This window comes from Diospyros lotus, chromosome 10 (assembly GCF_014633365.1).
Source record: "Diospyros lotus cultivar Yz01 chromosome 10, ASM1463336v1, whole genome shotgun sequence".
Taxonomy (NCBI): domain Eukaryota; kingdom Viridiplantae; phylum Streptophyta; class Magnoliopsida; order Ericales; family Ebenaceae; genus Diospyros; species Diospyros lotus.
In genome coordinates, this window is record NC_068347.1 from 34,206,446 (window position 1) to 34,227,633 (window position 21,188).

The window sequence follows — 21,188 nt, forward strand, 5'->3', positions numbered from 1 at the left end:
CATACATGTGTCACTTGGATATAGATTTACCCTTTTCACTTAGAAGAAAAAGGAAATAAAGATTGTCACTTTTAGGTCATGAAAAAACAAACTTAAAGTCGCTAATGTAGAGAAAATCTCTAGCAAAACTCATAAAACCCATAAGTTAGATTGAAGAAAATCACACAATATAGTGAGTTTAAAAACAAAATGAGAAATCGAAAAAACCAAAAGCAAAAAACTTCCTGTTATACTTTGATGAATCGCCAATGATGGAGGAGATGAAGGTGGGGCTTCAAGGCTCCGATTGATTGGTTTAAAAAACCACTAAGGTGAAGTTAAGAATCGGTCCCAAGGAAAATCCAAACCAGCCTTAGATCGAACCCAAATTTGCCTAATCGAAAGAAAATGCCCCAACCCAAGAATGACAAGCACACAAGGTCGAAAAACCCCACATAGGAGAATACCAACAGCCACACTTTCTTCTCTTCTCACTCTTGGTTATCCCTTTCACTCTCTCTCTCTCTCTCTTTGTGTGTGTTTTCTCGCCTCTTCAAAAATACCATCCCCATATACGCCATATATAGATAACCATCGAAGAACTAGATAGCATTTCACCAAGATGAGGATAAGCTCCTTAAGTATCCAGAAGTGATGAGATGAGGGTGAAAAAAAAGAGGAGAACAAACCTGGGAGAGAAACAGCTTGGACGACTAAGTCTTCATCTCCTTGATCAAATGGTTTAGATTAGGATAAGGAGAATAATGGGCTTAAGATAGAGCATCTAATGGGCTTAGACCAAAATGGGTTGGGTTTGGTCCTTGTTTGAGCAACTGGGCCAAGCCCGCTTTCCTTAAAAACAAGATAATTTTACTTGGGCCATCTTCTTATCGGGCTTCCTATAAGTGAGTTTGGACCGTTCTTTAAATTTATCAATCTCGGGCTGAAGCCTATGATAGTTTTATATTTACTCGATCTTACTATCATCGCCTTGGACTTGTTGGGTATCACATCCCAACAAATCTCCACCTTGATACCTAACAAGGCTTGCACACAAGCAAACAACATATTAGTTGACGAAAGTACCAAACAAATTGGAATGTTCATTTACCTTTACCAATGTTTAGAAGTTTAAAACAACTTCTAAACTTGGCCAACGTGAGAACCTTAGTTCCCATATCTAAAGGGTTATATTTAGACAATACCTTCTTAAGCCTAATAATATCTTGAGACACAATGTCATGTATAAAATGAAGTCTGACATCTATGTACTTGGTGTGTTCATGAAATACTGAATTTTTACATAGATGAATAACAGATTGACTATCTGAATATATGATCACATTATTACTTAAAATGTTTAGTTCTTTAAGTAAGCTTTTAAACCACAATACTTCTTTAATAGCTCCAGTGGCAGCTATATATTTTGATTCGGTGGTAGAGAGTGCAACAATATATTGGATTTGTGACTTCCAACTGATGTAAGAATCACACAAGGTAAACACATAGGAAGATGTAGATTTTCTATTATTCCTATCACCAGCATAATCAGAATCGGTAAAACCCTTCAATTTCACTCCTTCAGTTTTGTGTTTATACACCAAGCTAATATCATAAGAACCCTTTAGATATCTTAATAACCATTTCAATGCCTCCCCATGTTTAGGACCAAGATCAGACATAAACTTGCTAAGTGTATTAACTGCGTAAGCTAAGTCAGGTCTAGTACACACCATTAAATACATTACCAATCCAATGACATTAGCATACGGTATTTTACTCATGTATTATTTTTTTTCTTCATTAGTAAGGGACTGTTCCTTAGACAATATGAAATGGTTAGCTAGAGGTAAGGTGACAGGTTTATAATCATGCATGTCAAATTTTTTCAATATTTTCAAGGCATAAGATTATTGATGTAAAAATAAACATAAATTTGATCTATCCCTCTCAATTTTCATGCCTAGGATTTTTCTAGCATTCCCTAGGTCTTTCATATCAAATTTTTTATTTAGAGTTATTTTTGTCTCATTTATCATCTTTAAATATGGGTCAATTAAAAGCATGTCGTTAACATATAATAATAAGAACACATAGTTATTATCATATTGTTGAAAATATAGGCAGTGATCAAATTCACTCCTTTTAAACCCAATGAAATGCACAAAAGAGTCAAAGCATTTGTACCATTGCCTAGGAGACTGTTTTAAACCATATAATGATTTTTTAAGGTAACACACATGATTATGTTTATCTTTATCTTCAAAACCCCTGCGTTGAGACATATAAATATTTTCTTTAAGATCACCATGCAAGAATGCAGTTTTCACTTCAAGCTGTTCAAGTTCTCAATTATAATTTCCAACTAAGGCTAGCATGACACGTATAGTGGTATACTTGACAACGGGAGAAAAGATTTCATTATAGTCAACCCCTTCCTTTTAGGTGAATCCCTAAGCTACCAATCTAGCTTTAAATCTTATTGGTTCAACCCCCTAGTACCTTTTTTAACTTTATAAATCCATTTACAACCCACTAAGGATTTGTCCTTTAGCTTAGGTACTAATTCCTGAGTTTAATTTTTATAGAGGGACCTCATCTCCTATTTCATTGCTTTGATCAATTCCTTAGAGTTTTCACTTTTAATTGCCTCATCATATGAATTTGGCTTTTTGCCAACTAATTCTTGATAACTGGCATAACTAAGACTATAATCGATTCCCAATCTTTTGGGAGTTCTATGTGGTCTTCTCTCTCTATCTCTAGCCAATTGATAATTGGTTAGAAGGTCATGGTCATCAGGATGTTCTTCTATCATATCCTTACTACTCTCTTCCTTAGTAATAGGCTAATCTTATTTGTCATTCTCCACCTTACTCGGGGCAACGGGAATGTGGGTACTCACTTTCTCCACCTCATCCTTAGACTCTTCACTGACACTATCTTGTTGTTTCTCACTCACTAAATTAGACTCATCCTTAAGACATGGCATATCTAATTCATTAAATGTGACATCCCGACTAATAATGATTTTAACACCCTTTTGGCTTCTATCTCATAACCTGTATCCCTTGACACCTTCAAGATAACCTAAGAAGACACACTTACTAGCTCTAGGATCAAGCTTTCCCTCACTCTGATTAGAGAAAACAACACAACCAAAGGTTCTCAACATAGAATAGTCAGCACATTTACCATACCAACGTTCATAAGAAGTATCATCATTCAAAACGACAAAGGGAGTCAAATTAGTCAAATAGCAAGCAGTCATAATCACTTCACCCTAGAATGACTTAGGCACACCAGAACTCAACATCAAATATCTAACTTTATCAAGTAAAGTCCTATTCATACTTTCAACAACTCCATTATGTTGTAGAGTATAAGGAACTATTTTATGTCTAGTGATGCCACTCTTAATCCACATATTATCAAAATCAGCATTACGGAACTCAAGACCATTATCCATCCTCAAGAATTTTATTTTATTACCGGTTTGATTTTCAAATTGTATTTTCTAATTTTTAAATTTTTGGAAAGTATCATATTTTTCTTTGAGTAAATAAACCTAGACACGCCTAGAGTAATCATCGATAATGGATAAAAAATATTTATTGCCTCCAAAAGTGGATTGCTCCTAGGACCCCACAAGTCCATATGAATGTACTCTAGAACCCTAGATGTCTTATGATTGCTATATGAGAAAGAAAACCTGTAGTGTTTGCCAAGCACGCAATGGTCACAAAATGACAAATCTAATATTTGATCCTTACCAAACACACCCTTGTCGTTAAGGAATTTAAGTCCCTTGATACTTACATGGGCTAACCTATTATGCTACTTTTGTGTGTGATCAATGTCAATGGATGCAATAGTGGGAGTAGTGCCACTAATTACTTCAACATAAGTGATATAAATGCCATTTTTTCTAATAGCCTCAAAGGCTCTAAGTGCGCCTTTAAACATTTTAATCATGCCATTGCCAACCCCACCCGTAAAACCTATCTTCTCTAATTCCCCTACAAAAATCATATTTCTACCCATTTGTGGAATGTACCTAACTCTATTCAGTGTATGTACAAAACCATTTTCAAATTTAACAGTTATGTCACCAATACCAACCACTTTATAAGCAACATTATCACACGTAATGCATTGCATGCCCATGATCAGACTCGTGTAAGTTTTCAAACTAGTGTTTATGAGACGTGACATGAAAAGATGCATTGGAGTCTAGAATCCACTCATACATATGGGAGTTCATAGATAGGTTAATCTTAGAGTCAGGTTCCATTAACATATATACCTCATCGGTCTCACATTGAGAAGATATAACATTGCCCTTATTTTTTTCTTTCTCTGTTTGGTCATGTGAGAAGGAGACCAAGAGACACTCATGTGAGGAGAGTTGATAAAATGAAACAATTAGTCAAAAAAAGAGGTAGAAACAAACCCAAAAAAACTTTGGGAGAGACATTAAAGTTTGATATGAAGTGTATGAATTTAAATGAAGATATGACAAAAGACAGAAATACATGGAAGTCTAGAATTCATGTAGCCGACCCCACATAGTGGGATAAAGGCTGGATATGTTGTTGTTGTTGTAATTAGTGATATCTTGAACAAGTTTATTGAAAATATCAAGATTGTCTTCTATATCTTTCGAGGGGTCAATTTTAAAAATAAAAAACTTTCAAGTAAGAAGAGTTAGGAGTGGATTGAGTTAAATAAAGTTTCTCTAGTTTTTTTTCAAAGTTCTTGAGTAGTATCATGTTTACTAACTTTGCGTAAAATCAAGTCAGACAAATATAAGATAATAGAAGTATATGCAAGTTCATCACTTTCTTGTTTTTCTTCCTTAGTGACAAATTTATCAAAAGAATTATCAATAGATTTTGAAATCTTTTGTTGAACCAAAATTCCTTTCATTTTCTATTGCCAAATTGCAAAATCACATTTTCTATTAAACACACCTAACTCAAAGTATTGTGTAGCCATGAGATGCACAGAGCACACGAGTTGCAACAAGGAACAGATTCAAGTAAGCTTTTCTAGATTGCAAATACACATTGCTTTAAGACCCTCTAGATGCCAACCGAAACAAATTCTTAGGCTAAGGAAGAGAACTAATGCAGGTATGGTTTTAAGGTGCAATTTTAACAACTAAACAAATAGGAAATCAACAAAAACTGCCACTTAGTCACACAAAGAATGTTAAAACAAGAAACACAATTAATGAAGGCAAATAATTATAGTTAACCCTAGTTCTAGCAACATGTAATGGTTACAACCACAATGTAACCCCCAATCCTAATGGCCACCCCTACACGATGGCCTGCTAGTTGTTGGAATTTAAATTAGGGTTAAAGAATTTCTTAACAAGCAGACTGATTTTACAATCCGTAAATGAAAGAGAAATGGGGAAATCAAACCATGTAGAACTGACGGGCTCAACAATTTGAGGACACTGTTTGGAGTCACGTTTGCCGGAGTCCCATGCTCTGTTGTTGGAGCCGCCACGCGCCATCCCCGGAGTAGCCATGCGTCGCCGACCACTGGAGGTTCAAGCCTCACGCACCATACCCACATGTGTGCCTAGACGTCGGGAGACCAATGAAGGGTCTCATGCGTCCTAATATGAACGGAGTAGGGAGATCTAGGCCGATCTTCAAATATGGGTTAGGGTTTTGCGAAAACCCCCCAAGATCGTAACCTTGACTTTGATACCAGTTTGCAAAGAAAATATCTTGCAAAACTCACAAAACCCACAAGTTAGATTGAAGAAAATCACACAATATAATGAGTTTAAAACAAAACGAGAAATTGAAAAAACCAAAAGCAAAAGACTCCTTGTTGTACTCTGATGAATCGTCAGTGATGGAAGAGATGAAGGTGGGGCTTCAAGTCTCAGATTGATTGGTCTAAAAAACCACTAAGGTAAAGCCAAGAATTAGTCCCGAGGAAAACCCAAACTAGCCTTAGATCGAACCCAAATTTTCCCAATTGGAAGAAAATGCCCCAACTTGAGAATGATAAGCACACAAGGTCGAAAAACCCCACACAAAAGAATACCAACAGCCACACTTTCTTCTTTTCTCGCTCTTGGTTATCCCCCTCTCTCTCTTTGTTTTCTCGCCCCTTCAAAAAAACCATCCCCATATACACCATATATAGATAACCCTCGAAGAACCAGATAGCATTTCACCAAGACGAGGATAAGCTCCCTAAGTATTTGGAAGTGATGACATGAGGGTGAAGAAAAAGGGGAGAACAAACCTGGGAGAGAAACAGCTTGGATGACCAAGTCTTCATCTCCTTGATCAAATGGGCTAGATTAGGATAAGGAGAATAATGGGCTTAAGATAGAGCATCTAATGGGCTTAGACCAAAATGGGTTGGATTTGGTCATTGTTTGAGCAACTGGGCCAACAATGACCAAATCTATCAATCTATCAGTGGGTTTGGACCGTTCTTTAAATCTATCAAATACAAGATAATTTTACTTGGACCATTTTCTTATTGGGCTTCCTATAAGTGGGTTTGGACCATTCTTTAAATCTATCAATCTCGAGCCGAAGCCTATGATAGTTTTATACTTACCCGATCTTACCGTCATTGCCTTGGACTTGTTGGGAATCACACCCCAACGGCTACCATAAACAAAACCATTAAATGAGACAAAATTGGTTGGAGCTTGAATAATACTATGCTACATAAATTATTTTGCAAATCATAATTGATTAGTGTATTTTATTGATTTTTTTTATCATAAAGTTTGTTAAGAGTTTTTTTTTTTCCGAGGTTTATTGAATCTTATTTTGTTTGTAATTGCAGAGAAAATATTCTTCACTATGGCATGAAGGGCAACTCAAAAGCATAAAACCAGATTAAAAGGAATTGAGAAAATTGAATATATTTTATTCTCTTAATGTATTAATGTTTTAGCGTTAATTTGATTATGGCAAATTGAATATGATTATAGTATCCCTTGGGCTACACAATGCATCATTTGATACCCTTCGTGCCGCCTCACTTTCTTGAGTGTGAGGTATTTTAATCACGCGCCACACCGCCTTGGGTGAGGGATATTTTAGACATTTTAACTATATTATGTAATCCAAAATGTAAGCTATGATGTACTAATAACATTTTCCAATTGAATATAGTTTGTTGCCCCCCGTTGGAGCATTTATCATGCCAACGGGGCCACTGCAATGCCTAATCTAGAGGGATGGGGTGTGAGTGGGGGCTGGGTCACGCTCAAACGGTCCCTGGTCTTGCTCTTTTGAACTCCCCCCCCCCCCCCCCCCCCCCTCTCTTTTCATCTTCTCAAAAATCTTCTTATCCAGTGCATCTTCCAGCTTTGTTGCGAGTAATCATGATATGAAAGCACAATGCCTACCTTGTTGCTTCCTTTGCTGGGTGGAAATTGTACTATTATGATGTAGGGTGACTACTATGTGCAAGTATGGTAACCTGCAGTTTGTTCTCATCTTATTTCCATGGTCCAATTGTTTTCAACGGTTGGAATCAACTAGGCCAATTGAAATTTTATAATCATTTATTTGGAGATCAAGAAGGGCAATGAAGATTGCCAATATTATCATCATATGAATCCATGATCATTTGAGCAGGATGATATTTTTGTACTTTGTTTCCTCCCAAAATTTTCTTTGAAACTTGTTATCCGCTTCTCTCTTTATCTTATAACCAAACAAGCTTTCTATCTCTCATTATTGACTTGTTTTTGGCATCTTTTCACCAGATGGGAGAACTCAAGAAACTGTTTGAGGAGGGAAAAATAAAGTACGTTGGTCTATATGAGCCCTCTGCTGCAACAATTAGGAGGGCACATGCTGTTCATCCAGTTACAGCGGTACAAATTGAATGGTCCTTGTGGTCGAGAGATGTGGAGAGAGAAATAATTCCTACTTGCAGGTCGGGCATCACTTCTAACCTCTAAATGAACATTTTAGGAGTGATAGCAAATCAGATCTCAGTTTTATAACCTTTGTGATTATTCAGGGAGCTGGGCATTGGGATTGTCGCATACAGGCCACTGGGAAGAGGATTCTTTTCAGCCGGCCCCAAGAAGTGGATAGTTTTGCAAGTGACGATGCCCGGAAGGTTTGTGCATATATAACTTGCTCTGTTTAACTTTCAAGCTGAAATAATGTGTTAGGCAATGGCATGCAATAGTATCACAATGATGTTTTGAACATTCAGGACTTTCTAACTTCACTACAATCATAGCCAAGTAATTGGCCTTATTGGCTAACAAAGTACATCCCTGTTTCAGAAGTTGAATGGTCCGTCCTTAGTCCATGTTCCATTAAAAAGAACCAAGTTTCAGGTCCTTATCCTGGAATTCTAGCTTCCTTTTGCCATAGATGCATAAACTAGGCTGCACCAATGACCAGATGTTCATCTTGATTCATGTCTTTTCACCATTGTTTCACTGCTATATTGTGAAGAACACATCCTTCTTCTATCTTATGACACAAATTTTCACTTGTTCGCTGTTTGATCCTGTTGCATGGTAGCTCGCTTTACGGTTTTAGATCAAATAACGCATTCCATTTCTTCTAGCGGGTCAACCAAATCGCAGCAAGGAAGGGCTGCACCCCAGGGCAGCTAGCCCTGGCATGGGTTCTCCACCAGGGCGACGACGTGTGCCCCGTTCCTGGCACCACCAAGGTCAAGGACTTCAGCCTTAACGTCGAGGCTTTGTCATTGAAGCTGACACCAGAAGAAATGGTCGAGATCGAATCCATTGCCACCGAAGACGCCGTGAAGGGTGACAGATATGGTGGCCTGGTCGCTACCTGGAAGAACTCGGACACTCCAACTTGGCCATCGTGGAAAGCAGAACGAAAACCATGCATACATACTGCGGACTCGTGCTCTTTGTGTTTCCCCGAGTTTAGAAGAGCTTAGTACTTGTATGCTTCTACTTTGAGTGCTTGACATCCATCACAGGCTTTGTATAAGACTACGTTTGGAGATTTTTATGAATAACGTCGCCTGTCCTGGTATCTGGGCATTCTCTAGAATTAAGTTTGAATGAGGGCCAAAAACCCAGAAGAAAGCAGCCCTGATAGTGTCACTACGATATACTAATTTGTAAACCAAACAATGACTAGTTTACTACTACTTTTCCTTCACTTGTTTATGCCAACTTCTCGAAATCCAAATGGCTAGTGAATGCTATATGCATTAAAAGATCAATAATTTCTATTTTTTTTTATAAGTAAGAATATTTTAACAAAAAAATTACAAAGTATTTGTAGTTTATGCTAGAGTAGATTTTGAGTAATCATGAAAAAAAGTAAATAAATCAAAGGAAAACTCATAAAAAACAAGAGAAACCATCAAATTTAAACACAAAATTAACCTTAAAACACATTCACATTAAAATATATAGAATGATACTACTATCAAGATGAATTCGTAATCATTTGACTCGAGACTTAATTTGGTTTCATAATAAAATAGTTCTGTATGAAATAAGTGTCGAGCAAATTTGAACCACCCATATATAATCTGGGCTTGGTGATGTTGGAGAGGCTCATCAAATACGTCTAAACATCTAAATTTTTATAAAGATAAAATTTTGACTCTTGGTATAATCTTTTACGGGTAAATTAGTATTTGAAAATGAATTAAAGCAAATACTAGTAAGTCTCTTAAGATAAATGTGAAATAACTTTATCTATTGAGGTTTTACATTTTATATAAGTTGGGTTTTTGTCGATTTAACTAGATTTTCAATAAAACCACTCTTAATATTTTTGGATTTTGGAACCTATCTTGAGTGTGGACTTGCTTCTCTGAGGCAGAAAAAACATATGGCTCACGTGTCATATTTTAATAAACAAAATACGTATTATGCTATAATTAAAGAGATACATCACGCACAATAATTTATTTTTATTCAAAAATAATAATAAAAATTATAAATAAATATAATCTCAGACCCTAAACCTTAAACCTTTCTCTAAGTCAACTCTCAATAATATTTTTATTGTATCACAATAAAGAGAACATAGCATAACAACTCATGCTATTTTATTTTAAAATTTTAAAAATACAATAAAGTCAGTTGATATACCATATAAAAGAATTTACTTATACACTTGTTTTTCAAACAATGAATTTTTAGATTTAAATATTTTTATTATTTATTTTTTTTTATAATAAATGCATTTAATTTTAACATAGATCAATCAATTAAAAATTAAAAATGAGATATAATAAATATTCATATTTTAAAAATATTTATTAATGTACATTAATTATATTATTATGTTATTAAAATTAAATAATGTTATTTATTTCTTAAATAATTCAAAATAGGAATATATTATTATAAATTAATAAAATTATTTCATTATTAAAAATAAAATATAATAAATGTAACTTATTTACATTTTCGTGCTTTTGTGAAAACGCGGTTGGAGTTGGATGTCTCGGTGTGGTGGGGGGTGTTTTTGTCATTTTGGTCACACCGAGCGTGCGTTCCACGTAGAGAATTGCTTATGACAGGTCTCTGCATATTCCTATGCTCTCATAATGCCTTGCGGACAGTTCCCACCTCCTCTTCCCTCGCGCTTCTTCTTTCCCCTCCCGCGTTACCTCCACGCCCCGCCGCTCACACTGCCCGCCGGTCCGCGTTGGCCGCCGCGGTCTGCCTGTCCGAGGTCAGTTCCAGATCTGTGTTTTGGCTTCGGTTTCGAATCCGTCTCTCTCGATTTACTTTTGGGAATTTGGGGATTGGTTTTGCTTGATCGGGCTCGGGCTAGGGCTGTGCCTCCTAGAGTCCCTAATTGATCATCGCAACTGATGGATTGTTGATCTTTCATCTCGATCATTGTACGCGTAATTCGTTATCGGCTGATTGATTACTCTTGATGCTGTTACATTTTCCGAATTGCTTTTCCTTTCTTTCTTTTTTTGGTTTGATTTAAGGCGAATTCCTTTAATGATGTTAATTAAAGGCGGAACGCCGGTCAAACTCCTTAATTATGGATCTGAATCGGAATTGGTGGTTGATTTGTCTTGGAAATGAGGAAACAGATGCTAAAAAGCTGAGGTATGGAAGTGGTCATTGTTGGCCTTTGCTGAAGGAACATGCTACCTCGGGAATACAGGCTCCCGATGACTCTGATCTTCTACTATAACTGCTTCGTGATAAACTTCGTTTTTTGTTCTTTCAAATTTCTTTCGTATGCATGACTTGTATAGATTTTGATATCACGCATGGAAAATGGATCTGTTTATGGTTCTTAGTTTGACAACCTGTAGGGAATGGCTGGAGAGTCCAATAAAGGCAAGGACATAGGGGAAAGTTTCGATGTGCCTGCAACTGAGAAGAAAGATAATGTGATTACTCCAAAGAAGAAGAAGAAAGGGATAATATCTCGAATTTGGAATGGACTCTTTAGACTACATGGGGATGATTTTGAGAAGAGACTGGAACACATCTCAAAGGAAGAAGCTGCTATTATTGCTAGAATGAAGAGGAGATCTCAGAGTTGGAGGAGAACTGCCAGGAATGTGATCATATTTTCTGTGATTTTGGAGGTAGACCACGTTTTCTTTTGTTTATTTGAACTAAAATTTAATCAACTTTCAGTGTGCTTTCTCAGAAATCCTGAACAACTGATTATTACTTATAATTTTACATATATTTAGCTGGTGTTTGTCTTTCCATCAGAAGGGATGATTGCTTACCATTTATTTTCTATTCTTACAATTATTTTTAGGATAAACATTATTGAAACTTATTTGATTTGGGTATATTGATCCTGGTACTTGTTCAAATCTAGAGCCAACTCAAACAATTCAGGTCAAGGTGAATTGCTGCCTAGCTTGTTTTCAAATTTACTTAGTGTTTGTTTTTTTTGGGGGGGGGGCAATATTTTGCATAAATTAGAGTAGTTGAATTGTTGTTTCTGCTTCCAGATTTCCATTTATATGCTATGCTTTGTCTCTTGAGTTCTAGGAGAGCTCCCATAGTTGGGGCACTGCATTTAGCATCCTTCATGCATGCACATGTCCAACTGGAGCCTTCATTCATTTAGCTTATAATTCTTCTGTTGTTGGTTGCTTGTAAACTAGTATATCTTGGGGATTGTGAACTTTGCCTGACCAACCTGAATTGACCTAGGCCAAGGTTGGGCTCCTGCCATAAGGCACATTGAGCAGCCTTGGCCCACGGTCCAGGCCAGGTCTTTGGGCTTTTTTTGTGCATTTTTTGCCTTAGTATTTTGGTTAGCGAACTTTGAGTGTGCTTTCGATGGGCTGGCCCAAGCAGCCAGTCATTTGGGCTGTGCTTGGGCCAGGTCTTGGTAATAGAAAGTAATTCACTACTTCCTATGGTGATAGAATGGGAAATGTTTTAGACAAATTATTCATTTCTTCAAGGTCAACCTGGAATTTTTATTGGAGCAACTTTTTCTTAAAACATTTATAACTTTCTTTAGCCAATAAAGTCGAGCATTCAGAGACACAGATGAGAAAGAGAGCAGAGAGGAGGAATCGTGTGCTGATTTGAGCATTCCCCTTTGTCAAATCAAATATATTAAACAAAAATTTTTGTCATCATCATATGTTTAATCATCTAATAAAATACATAACATTTTTATCAAACATCATTTTCAATTTTTGTTTCCAAAATCTTGAAAATGAAGACATTATCAAATGCAATGTTTAGTTTCTACATTTTAATAGAAAAAGCAACACAAAGCAAATGAAAACAAATACATGAAAACTAACAACAAATCAAACAAGCCCTAAGTTATGGAACAGTTCCAAGCTCATTTTTAACTAAGAAAAGACTTTTTATTCTGTCCTAAATTCCTAATGCAATAGATGGCATCTTCATATTGATATTACCGATGTCCTCAAATTTTCCTCATTGAATAAAGAGTCCATGAAGACAACTCGACAGAGTAAGGTAGACCAGCGCTCAAGAAAAGACCTCCTGGGAATTCATGTGCATACATGTCGCTTCATTTTTTGTTCTTTTCCTTGTGATGGTGTAATTTTGTGCAGAAATGTGCCTCAACTGGGTGTCTATGTAGACTAGTAGCAGGAAGTGAGAAGTCCTCATTGCCCACAATCGTTTAAACTTTTTTGGTTTGCTAATTGCCAGTTCATTTTGGCAAAATAAAACATGTTTTCTTCTCTTTTCTAGGTCCTTGGAGGCTTAGCATTACTTTCATTTTCAGGTTATTGCGGTGGGTTTTGCTATCATGACAACAAGATCATTGGAATTAAACTGGAAAATGAGGGCATTACGAGTTCTACCAATGTTTCTTTTGCCTGGTTTATCTTCTATTGCATATTCAGGACTTGCAAGCTTCACAAAGATGCGTAAGTATCTTAGGAAACTTATGTTAACTTCATGGGATTTTGTATTGTTGTAGAGTCCGTTTAGAATATTCAATCCATAAAATTTGAACTATATTCTTGTAATTTTGAAGTACTTCAGAGTTCAAAAATCAACTGATGCTATATTTGAATGATTTTGCTCACCTATGTCTAGAAGCCATTAGAAATTGCTTATTCAAAAGTCAGTTGTCAATTCTACACATTTATTTGGAAAAAGTAAGGGAAAGGTCAAAAGCCACATCTTGGTCACATGACTACTTGTTTGAGCTAATAATATAAATAGCGAGATAAACAAATAAGAAAACAAAGAACTCTCATAAATCAAGAATATGCTCCTGCATCAGCTTTCCCTGCAGAGCAGAGTACAGAGAATTTGTGCTAGATGAAATTGTTGACTTGTTTGCAGAGAACTATTATCCAGCATTTTTTTTTATTCTTTTATACATTTCCTTTTAACAGGTCTGTGAATAGGTCTACTTTGAGCAGCCTCACGACAGACCCTTTTCTTGCTTCAAGGTTGCTTTTCACTCAGTATAGAATCAAACCACTCTGGTTAATATAAAAGTGCATTTCAAACGCAGCCAAGATACACTCCCCTTACAATTAGTGGAATGAGCTCTGAAGCAACAAATTATCTTTTGATTTAAGAATTGAGCATCATGAACATTCTTATTTGAGTAAGCCAATTTGCTCTTGGTTGTGTTTTTGTTCTATTTGGTGATAAGCGAAATAATAAAAGCTCCTTAAGTAATGCAGTCCATGTGCACTCTATCCTTTTGCAGAATGAGGCAGTGCAGCATATGCTTACACAACATTTCTCCTTCATGTCATTTTTTATTTCTATATCCTATCCTATGTATTTATGGATTTTTTTTTGGGTGGTTGTTTGGGGTGGGGGGGTGTTCATTTCATGCAAGCAACTTTGTACTGCATTTTATTCTAGTATGTGAAAAGCAGTGGGGTGAAGGGTTGATCCCATCTAAAGCCAAATTAAAAAGACTGAAAAGAAAAGATAAACTGGGTAGTGCTGAAATTTCTCTGTGTTCATAGAATGCTTAATTTCACCCCACCAAACAAATAGAAGTTGCCCCTATTCCTTATTACATTTACCTATTGCATGCGTTCTTTAGTTTTGAAAGCCTTAATGAATTAGTCAAGGAACTGCCTGAAATTACCACGCAAAAGACGAAAGAGGAAGTTTGCATCTCACTTTTGACTTTATATAAGGAATGATTAGGTGATCTTCCAATTATCTGATCTTACACTGAACCAATTGGAAATGACCACTTTTTCCCTCTCCGTAAAATTACCAATTGTAAAAATCTCCCCTAAGCTACCTTTCAAACAAAATAACTCCTTTCTGAAGGCACATTGGTCTTCTTATTCTTCTTGAAGGAAAAGCGTGATTTCAGATGATTTGGAAAGTTCTATAAGGAGATGTAAACTTGTACCTCTATGTCTTCTCACCAGTCCAACTAATCTTATTGTCTCATCCCTGATTGGTGCCCATCCTTTATAACAAGCAAAAACCCTGCCACTGAAAGCAGCTCCGTAAACTCTCTTTGGGAAACTACATCAAATACCATCTTGTCATTGCATTTGTCTGCCACTTATAGATGATTCTCCATTGCAGTGCAAATGAAAATGGAACCTGATCCTGGAAACACGTGGATTACTTGTCATACTAGAGACTTGTCATATCTTGAACTTACCTAACAAATTCCACCTAACCTAAAAGCTCATCCTACACTTATCTTTTGCTTAGCTCTGGTGACTCCCCTACAAAATATAGTTCATCTTCCTAGCAAATTGCCAAAGCCATTTCCTTATCAAGACTGAGTTAACATAATGCCATATGCATTTGCATTGGGTCCAGCAAATGCATCTTGGACTCATTGTTAGTTTGCCACAAAACCCCTTTATGTCTTCTTTATATTTTAGTACTAATGCTAACACATTGAAGATAGATTTAAATAGGCATTCTTGTATTCATGTGTTCTTATATTATCTCATAGGTGACCAGAAGGACCAGAAAACTTTGGAAAGGCTTCGGGCTGAAAGGCAAGAAAAAATTGATGAGCTTAAAGAAAAGACAAACTACTACTCTACACAGCAGCTCATCCAGGTGAAGTTGACCACAGAACAAGTGTTTTTCTTTGCCACTTTTATTGTTTTTATATAATTATTTGATAAAGTTCTTCCTGTGGATGATTTATTGTAAACTTAACATGATATCCATGTAGTCAGGTAACTTATTAAGTGCCATGTTTCCTAGCTCTGTTTGCTTTATGTTCTAAAAATGAAGTAGACAAAGCATTGCTTAAATATTAAGCATGAAGCGCATGTTTTAGCAATTCCCACTTTCCTCTAATTGTGAGGAAAAAGATTTAATGGGATTGAAACACTTGTTCATGGCTCCTAAAAAGAATGGAGGCATAAAATGCTGCAAGTATAATTGACAGTTGTTCAGTGAATTATATTACAGATTGTTAATAAATAAATGATTTCTGGTTCCTTTTTAAATGTCTATATGGTATAGCTGTGAAAGTTAAAAGTAACAAGTATTTATAAAACCCTCCATGAATCCATGCTTAAAATGAAATGTTGAAAATTTCATCCAAGTAAAAAATGGGTCGACCTTATTAATAGTCAAATTGCTAAAACTTTCCTTTTTTCCAATCCTTGGAATGTTTCTACATCATATGAGATAAGTTATTAATATGTACATGTATGGTGAGCTGATTTTCATTGCTGACACTTATGCAGTTATCTCTGAGTGTAGCCTTGTATGCATCTGCTATTCAATTTTCTTCCTGAACTAGGTTTGTATGACACATAGTGTGCTTATGGCCATAGTTTTTAATACAGAAATACGACCTTGACCCAGCAGCAAAGGCAGCGGCTGCAACTGTCCTTGCTTCTAAGTTGGGTGCAGATTCTGGCTTGAAAGTGTATGTGGGAGACGAGTCTAGGCTCAATTTCCCAATGGGGAAGAGCAATGATGTTGAACTTGCCCAAACTAGTGGGCTTCGTAACCGGAAACAGCCACAGACAATATCTGGTAGCCCACGGAGCCCTGCATTACAACACACCGATGAAGAAATGCTCCATGTCACAGGGAGTGTTCGTCTTGAGACTTCTGAGAATAATCCATTGGTTGTTGAGCATCATCAACCAGGAGCAAGCACACACGATGGAGGATGGCTTGCTCAGATTGCAGCATTGCTGGTGGGTGAGGATCCAACACAATGCTTCGCACTTATATGTGGCAACTGCCATATGCATAATGGTGAGTGGACCATGGTAATAGGGTGCATCTTAATTTTAAACTACTACATTTGGTGTGGTTGTTTGCAAAATGCAGAGAATAAATGAGTGATTCTGTCCACTTGTTCTTGTGCAGGACTTGCAAGGAAGGAAGACTTCCCATACATAACTTACTACTGCCCTCACTGCAAGGCCTTGAATAGGTCGAACCATCTTGAAGGTGTTTCTGGTTCTGAAGCACCTACCATGAGCTCCTCCATAACATCAAGCAACGATAACCCCATAAACACAGCTAGCCCTAAGACCAGTGACGCGATAGTTGCTAGTAGCAGCCCAGTAGCAGCTGTTTCAGACACCACCGAAGGAAGTGAAAGGGTTGTATCCACGGATCCGGATCAAGATCCAGATCCAGCTAGTTAAAGGCAGGTTTTACTCGGAATTAAGTAGGTAAGCGAAGTTTTTGCTTTCTCCCTTCCTCCGGGCATGGTGTTTCAACTAAGAGCTTTCATGAGCTGGAAAATTGGAAATGTAGTGTGTTCCCTTTGTTCTTTTCTCATTTGTTTTTCGTTTTCAGTCTAGATTTCTAAAAGAGGGAACTCGTGCTCAACGGTTTATAGGTAGATCATACAGCTGGCCTGGTGTCCTTTGTACCATCTAGGAAACTGCCTCTTTGGGAAGTATGTGCTTGTGCTGTGGGTGTGTGAATGATGGCTATGAAGGTCAGTATATATGAGAGGCAGAGTTGGTGGGCATTTGAGATCAACCTGTAAAGAAATACAAGGATGCTGATAATGTTTGAAATTGCTTTGTTGCTGGTTTTGTGGGGGCCTTTTCTCCTTGTCCCCCTGAGTGTGAAAAAGCGTTGAGAACTTGTTTGAACGCAGGAAATTACTTTGTCAAGTCGCGTCAAGCTTTTTGTTAGTTGATCAGTAATTTTCTATTTTCCCTTGTATACCTTTCCCTCTTCTCTCTTATCACCTTTTCATTCATGTCCTCCCTCTTGAAGGACAAGGAGAGCAGTTAGTAAGATTGATAAAAAGTTCAATTTGGCCCTGAATTTTTTGTGATTTCACCGAAGTCTTTGAATTTTTTTTTTTTTTGTCTCAAATATAGTTTTGTACTTTACGAATTGGCTACTTTGACCCTATGAGTCTATAACTAACTACGTACTCCTGTGTTTTATGAATTGGAATTGGTCTGTTTTGATCTTATGATTGACAAAGGTGTATGTCCCGGGGTCAAGGCAGATTAATTCCCAAAATACAGGAGTGCATATGAACCGGAAAAATTCAAAGACTAAAGTCAAATCACAAAAAATTATCCTCCTCCTCAACTCTTTTTCATTCTTAAGAGTACGTGCAAACTTTGTACCTTTTCAATTGGTGTACTTTGATTATAAGACTGACAATAATTAGTTATAGGGTTAAAAGTAGATTCATTCATAAAGTAGAAGGGCGCATTTAAGAAAAAAGAATAGTTCTAGTGGTAAACGTGATATATTATGAAAAGTTTAAAAGCCAAATGGGGGCTTTTATGCTAATATGAACATAGTGTCAAGAACTTTTGCTGCCTAGATAAGGGCTTGCTTGATGGGCATGTTTCTTATTTTAGAAGGGAATGGAAAAGAGGAGGTCATATTTTTCTCAATCTCTTTTTATATTTGTAAAAATATTACTTGGCAACATGATTTTGTGACCTCTTGATTACATAAGAATAATTTTATTATTCTTATTAAGATCGGCCTTTCGATACTTAGCTTGAACAGATAAGAAAACAAACAAAGAATAAGAAAATAGGAAAGATTTTCAAGAAAATGATAAATGGGGGGATTGATTGTATGAGTTTTAATTTTTTAATTATTTTTCTTTATACAAACAATTTTGTCAAGACATTATAGTTTCGAGTTATAAGCGGTTACAAAATGTATATAAATGAGGGTTATATATAGTTAAAAAATATTTTTGTAAATAAAATTTTTATAAAATTAACCAAAACAATCTACGACTCTAAATTATGACATATTAGAATTTTATAATAAAATATTAAAAAGTTAAAACAGTTAAGGAATAAAAGAATGTATAGTCTTCTTAATTATAAAATAATAAAATATATAAATATTAAAAAGAAATCTCTATTAATATCACATTCTAAGATCAAAATTATTTTATTTAAGTATTATATCTTTGAATGTTAAAATATAATTCAAAGCCCCTAAAATTATAAAAGAAAAAACCATAGGAGAGTGGACCTTGTAATGGAATCTCAACGAACCCGCTTGCGTGTTTGCAGAGCATTCAAAGAAAAAGAAAAAAAAAAGACTGATGTGCCTTGATGCAATCCAAAAGAACTATAAAACTGGTTTGTGAGCAGTTTATTTGTTGGTAATAATTCCCGTGGACAGCCAGGAAACTTCAGGTGGGCCCCCCATCCCTCCAAAGTCCCATAATATCCATCATTTGCTTGCTTGATTTGATCATCCCCTTCCCCTCTCTCTCTCTCTCTCTCTCTCCGCAGCCGCCTAACTTCCGTGTTTGCTTTGCTTCTCCCATTCCTCTTCCTTGCTATTATTTTAATCCTTCATTATTATATTTAATTATTATGACTCTAATTACTCATGACCTAGCTCGGTACTGTACTTGCTTCTTATATGTAAGAGTTTGGAATGATAACCATAAATAAGTTTCACAAATAACTCTCATAAATAAATTCATAAATTTTTTATTTAAATTTAATAATAGTTCATAAATTTATTATTAATCTTTTTTAATTAATACTATCATAAATTTGGATATAATTATTATAATGTAAAGAATTATTATAAATTTATGTGTCACGTCAATTTATAATGATTATTTATCAAATTTACTTACGAGAATCATGACAAATGATATTAGAGCAATGTAGTCCCTAAAAACTAAATTTTAAGTGATATTTGATTGTTGCTTAAATTGATTTGGTGAATTTGATTTGGAGGCAACCCATAAGGTATAACAGAACTAATCAAATCATAGAAAGTTGTTAATTCCAAATATCCTTATTGAAGGCGTGCAATTCCATGGCCTCAGATCTAGCTCTTTCAAATTTTTTACATAACTGATGGTTACTCAACGCTCGAAACTTCTATGATAGATTTGCAAGGAAAATTGATGACTCAATGATTATTATTTTAAAGAGATTTTAAGTTAATTTACTAGTGGAATTTATTTCAAATTCCACTGTAAAAGTTGAAATCCTACCTACACTTATGGTTTGCAAGTATTTGATGAAACACTTACATTAGATCTGGCAAGTTCGACTGAAGGATCATTCATTAGTGAGGATACTGACGCTATATTTTAAAAATTAAAACGAAGTGAGATAAATTTCAAACAATTGAATTTTTTTTGTAATTAATGTCCACTAATTAGCTAGGGATGAACTACATTTTAGTTAGGTCGAAATAACTTAATTGAATCAATCGAAATTATCGGTTTGGTTCGATTCAAGCTGTAAGTCGATTCGGTTTGGTTTCCAAATTTGACAATTTTAGTTATTTAGGGTCTTCGTATTCAAAAAAAATAAAATAAAATAATTGAACCATTTAAATTAATTAAAACAATTTTAGTTATTTAGATTTGGTCTTCGTATAGCATAATGCTGTGTTTAAATTAAGCAACAATAAATACACGTTATTTTCAAATATGATAATTTTATTAGTTGATTAAATGATTAAAAGCACGATATACCTTATTATTAGTTAATAGAATTATTTAGATGTTAAAATATATAATAAATGCACTTTATTTAAAATTAAGATGTATTTATTGTTATTTAATTATTGCACTAACAAGAGTTTGAATTAAATACTTGGCAACAATTAAAAAATATTAATAGTGAAAATTTTATTATCATAAAAATTTGAGATCCATTTAATGCATTCTCAAATAGAAGTGAAGATTATGAAGTGAATAAGAGTCGATATATTTTCATATTTTAATATCAAGATTATCATACCTAAATGAATTAATATATATAAAAATAAACATTTTTAAGAATATTCGTCATTAGAAGATAAGTAGAAGGAATAACTATGGTCGGAAATAATTCGAATACACCATTCTTAATAAAATTTGTATAATTTTGTACTTATTTCTATTTTCACTCGCTCGTTTTAATTTAAATAAAAATATTTATTTCTTTTTTTAAATCTTCAATCAAGATTTAGGTTATCCATATTAATATTGTTATCAAATGTTAATTTTTTATTCAATTAAGTAAAATATCAACTATGAGCTATCCAACTAGAGTAGGTATGAACTAACCAAAATGTTAGAACCCAAAATTAGATTAGGTAAGTTGTTTAGGGCCTGAACTTGTCAACATTTTCCTAAACCATATATACATCGACTAATGAATTCATGTTGAGTATAATTTATGGACATATTATTTTTTTCTAATCATACTCAATTATTGTTACTTAAATACAATAATAAATTTGTAGTATGGGAGAGTATCTTGATTTTGTTGATGACATGTAAGGAAGAAGTTGATTAAGGGTAGAGGTGTGC

The 21,188-nt window shown here is 35.2% G+C and overlaps 2 protein-coding genes across 7 annotated transcripts in view; both read left to right on the forward strand.

Moving 5' to 3' along the window:
* LOC127811289 (uncharacterized protein At2g24330-like) overlaps positions 1-17,698 on the forward strand; it is a 38,254-nt gene extending 20,556 nt beyond the window's left edge. The window contains exons 1-7 of one of the 6 annotated variants that reach the window (XM_052351016.1): positions 10,492-10,679; positions 11,284-11,562; positions 13,212-13,356; positions 15,390-15,499; positions 16,243-16,663; positions 16,778-17,088; positions 17,216-17,698. In XM_052351016.1, coding sequence (XP_052206976.1) covers positions 10,518-10,679; positions 11,284-11,562; positions 13,212-13,356; positions 15,390-15,499; positions 16,243-16,663; positions 16,778-17,061 — 1,401 coding nt within the window. In that variant the 5' untranslated portion in view covers positions 10,492-10,517 and the 3' untranslated portion in view covers positions 17,062-17,088; positions 17,216-17,698. The other 5 variants (XM_052351019.1, XM_052351017.1, XM_052351015.1 and 2 more) reach the window with 5 other exon arrangements.
* Positions 5,109-8,916, forward strand: LOC127811266 (probable aldo-keto reductase 4). Its single transcript, XM_052350977.1, has 4 exons — positions 5,109-5,114; positions 7,745-7,855; positions 8,005-8,106; positions 8,569-8,916. Exons 1-4 carry the CDS (start codon positions 5,109-5,111, stop codon positions 8,914-8,916), a joined length of 567 nt encoding a protein of 188 aa, XP_052206937.1.
* Positions 17,699-21,188: the final 3,490 nt, after the last annotated feature.